General features: G+C 45.0%; 1 protein-coding gene across 1 annotated transcript in view; it reads right to left on the reverse strand.

Moving 5' to 3' along the window:
- Positions 1-952, reverse strand: part of LOC109462734 — a 7,299-nt gene extending 6,347 nt beyond the window's left edge. Inside the window, exon 1 of the mRNA XM_019759292.1 lies at positions 308-952. Coding sequence (XP_019614851.1) covers positions 308-733 — 426 coding nt within the window. The 5' untranslated portion in view covers positions 734-952. The remainder of the gene's footprint in view (positions 1-307) is intronic.
- Between the last annotated feature and the right edge of the window lie 4,180 nt (positions 953-5,132).

The following is a 5,132-nucleotide window of genomic DNA, read 5'->3' on the forward strand; positions in this document are numbered from 1 at the left end:
CCTTGCTGTTCTTCAGCTTCCAAGTAGCTGAAAATGCCCACCCATGGTGAACAGCACAGACTCTTTCTCGCACGTCGTCAAATGGCGGCGAACATTGTCATTACGTCATGATATCCCGTGATGCTTTGCGATTAAAGCTTTGTACACGTGCGCCACCTAGCGATAAGCATAGGAAATACTGCATAAGGTAAATGATATACCCAAATAGTTCGTGTGAGGTATAATTGGGATTATCCTTCATGGTAAGTACAATTTGCCTAATCCTCAATTATATCGGCTATACTGATACAGATACAGAAACAGTTACCTTCTTCTCCAGACGGTCCTTGATGAAGTACTGCAGCATGACTTTCTTACTCGCGCCCTTCTGCCTGAGAATAAACTCCTCCACGGACGCCCTGTAGTGCTGCTCGCAGTCCTTCAGGCGGATCCGCCTGCCGAGGTACCAGTACGAGTCCTCGGTCCACGCGAAAATGTTCTCCGCGGGAGAGGACACGGACACCACGTACGGAGTCTTGGAGTTGCACCTCTGCTTGTACAAGGCCAGAGTTCGGCCTTCCTCGGAGCGCCAGCGCCCCTCTTTGACCCAGAAGCTGCAGGAGGCGCCCTCGATGACGATAGTTCTGGCGGGAATGTAAACGGAGGGACAGGAGAACGCGCTAACGGCGGCTCCGTATATAGATGTCCACAGGACTGCCCACACGACTTGGGCGCTGCCGCACGTTCTGGTCATGGTGCTTCACTCCACTTCACTGATTCATCCGCGTTACAACCAGAACTGACAGCCGTTCGTAAACTCAGCATTCCAACCCCGTCACAAAAAGTCTGTTCACGGTACTCCCCTACACTCACACACTGCAGTTAAACTCACCCGCGGCGCGATTCAACTAGACCTGGTAGGTCCCACCGTAAACTCTGATGAACCCCATTATACTGGTACCGAAGAGTAGACAGAAGATGCGGATCTGCTGGTTCCCTCCTATCCTATCACCATGGTTACAGCCTCCCGAATGATGAAGGTGACCGTGTCCTCCTCCTCTCCATCCTCCTAGGCCCTTGGCGCTCACCGAATGAACTAACCGAGCTCGTACAGTTTCATTTGTCCCAGTAGAGATGCTTGCTACAACCTTGAGGGGTCGCGACCTTATTTGGCGTGGAATCCAATCAGGCCGGGTATTAGTCGGCCTGTAACACCGCGCGGTCGCTGGGAAGGACGAGCGGGCCGCACGGCGGAGTGTTTAGTTCAGCACAGACGGTAAATATTCCGGTCACAGCTGCAGTACCCCCACTTTTGTCACGAGACTCACGAGCCGGTAGCAACCACTTAACGGCGGGTAAATTGGTTACGTATCGGGCTCCCGACGGATATGGAAACGGAGCATGAATTTGGTGATCTCTGCTGCTTAGTCTCCTGTGCAGGCTCCTAGTAGTCCCACTCTCCAAGCAGAGGTTGAATGGGAAGATTGTGACCTTTTTCTATGCCCCGTTTTTTTCTGACAGCCGGCCCATCCGGCCGGTTGGATACTGTCGGCGTGTTGGATACTATCTTTTTTGGCCACCAAAAGATCTGCTTGGAGATTACAGGCTCCGGGGCGGGAGGGCGTTTTGAAGAGTTTTTAACGCGTTATTTTAATATCTGTATCTGTATCTGTATAGCCGGTATAACCATCCTTCGGCGTAGCACACCAGCTTCGCAGGCACGCGGCGCGGCGGCAGCTGGCTATATTACACCGATCGACTTAATAGCCGGCCATGCTACAACCAGCCGCCGAGAGAGGGTTCCATTCCGCCCACGGAGCCTGCTCCCGTTCGGCACGAAAAAAAGCGAAAAGGGAATGGAACCTTCTCTCGCGGCTGGTTGTAGAATGGCCGGCTATTAAGTTCGCCTTCCATTGCCTAAAAAGAATGTATGTTGTAGAATATAGTATAATGTTACGGACGTAGATATAGTCTCACATACCACTGTATTTTCTTTCTTATGTTGTTTGTATCTGCAATTAGCCCTCGGGCATGTATTTGCAATGAACTTTCTATTAAACGAATGCGTTAAAAACTCTTCAAAACGCTGTATTAAAATTCCCACCCGCCCCGGAGCCTGCACATGAGGCTATCAAATCTCTGCATGGCTACAGCCCCGAAGTTAAACACGCACGTTCCACGCGTCACCTCTGACATTTATACTCACATAACGCGCTCCGGGCTGCAGGAGCGAACAGCGGGCTTTAAAGGCATCCAGTGCAGTTTTTACGGTTTGGAAACCAGATTTTTCAAATTCAGTATTCTAGTCACTTATATACATACGGAGTTGACACAGCACTATCCCAATGTACTCGTATATAGGCATGCAAGAAGCAAAAATTCCCAAAATTGTGACGACAAATGTTTACTGGAAGGATAAAGAGATGATTTTTATGGCACCACCCAGAAAAAATGCGTTATTTGATACCTTTGTTAATTTTGAGTTTATTTTGTTAATGAATTTTGTTTGGGGTTTTCCCCCCAGGAACCTTTGAAAATCGCCATCAGACGACATGTGTTTTCCTGGATAAATAGATAAACAAACAAACAAACAAACAAATAAGGGGCTCATCTTGGGACTTGTCTCTGCAATTTTTATTGCCCAAAGTTTGAAACGCAGTAGCGGGATATTTATCATTCTGTTCAGTGACAGTGCAGCCCTCTCAAGCCTCGCGGCTATCATCAAAAGCTAATCCAAACGGAACTGAGCTCACACCCCCCTTCCCGGAAATACTGACGTAGCAGGCGTGACGATGACGTCACCACATGCTCCGGGAAGTCACTCCAGTTAAGTGTTTTCCAGGAATAGCTGAGCCCTCGGAAGCGGCGCGTGCGGAAATATTCTGAACAAGGCAATCTTTGTGACATTGACACGTACTGCTTCACATTGGCACATTTCAATCAGCATTTCATACTCTGGGCTTTTAAAACTGCAGAAACAAGCCACAAGATGAGTAATTTATTTTATGGGTGGCACCCTTAAAATCAGCCAAGGGCCCTTCCAGTAACCATTTTCCGTCAGAATTTTGGGTTATGCTTGCTCCATGCGGGTCACTATACATTTGGATAGTGTTATTTCAACTCAATATGTAGATAAATGACTAGAATATTGACTTTGAAAAATCGGGTTCCCAAGCCCTAAAAACTGCATTAGATGTGTATTCCAGGAATGGCTGCGTAGCAGGCGTGCGATGACGTCACCACATGCTCCGGGAAGTCACTCCAGTTAAGTGTTTTCCAGGAATAGCTGAGCCCTCGGAAGCGGCGCGTGCGGAAATATTCTGAACAAGGCAACATTGACACATACTGCTTCACATTGGCACATTTAAATCAGTATTTCATCCTCTGGGCATTTAAAACTGAGGAAACAAGCCACAAGATGAGTCCTTTATTTCATGGGTGGTACCCTTCAAGGGCCCTTCCAGTAACCGTTTTCGTTCAGAATTTCGGGTATTTTTGCTCCATGAGGGTCAATATATATTTGGAGAGTGTTGTTGCAACTCAATATGTAGATAAGCGACTAGAATATTGAAAAATCGGGTTCACAAGCCTTAAAAACTGCATTAGATGTGTATTCCAGGAATATCTGAGACCTCGGAAGCGGCGCGTGCGGCATTTCCCCGATGAGAAGCGATACGGAGGCTTGCGACTAACCAAGCGCCGATCCGCCATCTCTCCGCGCTAATGCCGCTCATCACGAGGGCGGCTGGCTTTGACATTGAGCACGTCAGGTCTTTCCGTTCCGTTTACATTAGCTTTTTTTTATTTCAACGTGCAGGCAGTACAATACATAGTGGTGACGCAGTCAGGCAATATGCTTATATTCACGTCACCACTAGACATAAAATAAAAATTACATCACAAAACAAAACATGGGTATCGTCCAGGTAACAAGAAAACAGAGTTTAACTATTAAGATATTATAGATTAATACAGAACTATAAATCAGTTATTAAATTGCTTAGTTTCAGAAAGATATAGCTGTGTAATAATGAGTCTTTGAGAGTTGACTTTACATGAAAGTAAAGGTGATCCATTAGGTAACAAATACACAATAGCATTATCGGATAGGTTGTTAATGTCTTAGAATGGGATTATCTTTTGATGATGGCCGAGGTTTGTCAAAGCTGCATTGTCACCGAGCTGAATCACAAATATTCCTCTCTTGATGATTCATTTATGTGAAAGAATTAAGATCATCAATTCAGAACGTTTTCTTTTTCGTCAGGTCTTTCCGTTCTGTTTAGATTAGCTTCTCATGATGCTTGTGGAAGCTTCATTGCTTTTTTTATTTCTTTATTACAATGAATACATACATCACTTACAAAAGACACTTACATGTGATACAGTGAGAAAATATCTAAAATCAAAAGCATTATCACATCAGTTGTCCAACTCCTGGTTACGCTGCATTGTTACTCGATACTTGATACTTTATTGTTACTATATCCATAAGTTTCAAAAGTGACAGCAAAAGCAACTAGTTTTCCTGAATTTCAAAACAACAACGTTACACATGCTACACAATTATATAAAAACGACAACATTCCACTGCTATAAAACACGAATAAAGGCTGGAAGCTCCTTTGTCACAGAGCTGAATCACTCTTGATGATTCATTTGTGTGAAAAAAATTAAGAGCATCAACTTAGAATGTTTTCTTTTTCGTGTTGGAGCTGATACAAACTTGGGCACCTTTCAAAACGTGCATCATACGAATCAGCACTCACTAGTAATAATACTATGGATGGGGCTTTGCGCGCAATATAAGTTTCTCAGTAGCAGATTCTTTTTGCCACACGTTTTCCGAGGTGAGTTTATGGGATACACACATCGTTTACACAGCCCGGCATGTCTGTGCGTGGAGAGTGTTCCGGATGAGATTGATATGAACCTGCGTTATTGTTCCTGATTGCCGGGGTCCCTGTGGGACTGCACACTGTGATGACGTGAGCGTATTTCTTATGTATGCCCCAGGGCTAATTGCAAGTACATTGGAAATGATAAAGATTGGAAATTATATCTATCTATCTATCTATCTATCTATCTATCTATCTATCTATCTATCTATCTATCTATCTATCTATCTATCTATCTATCTCCCTCTCTCTCTC

This window comes from Branchiostoma belcheri, unplaced genomic scaffold (assembly GCF_001625305.1).
Source record: "Branchiostoma belcheri isolate BF01 breed outbred unplaced genomic scaffold, Haploidv18h27 scaffold12, whole genome shotgun sequence".
NCBI classification, from domain to species: Eukaryota; Metazoa; Chordata; class Leptocardii; order Amphioxiformes; family Branchiostomatidae; genus Branchiostoma; species Branchiostoma belcheri.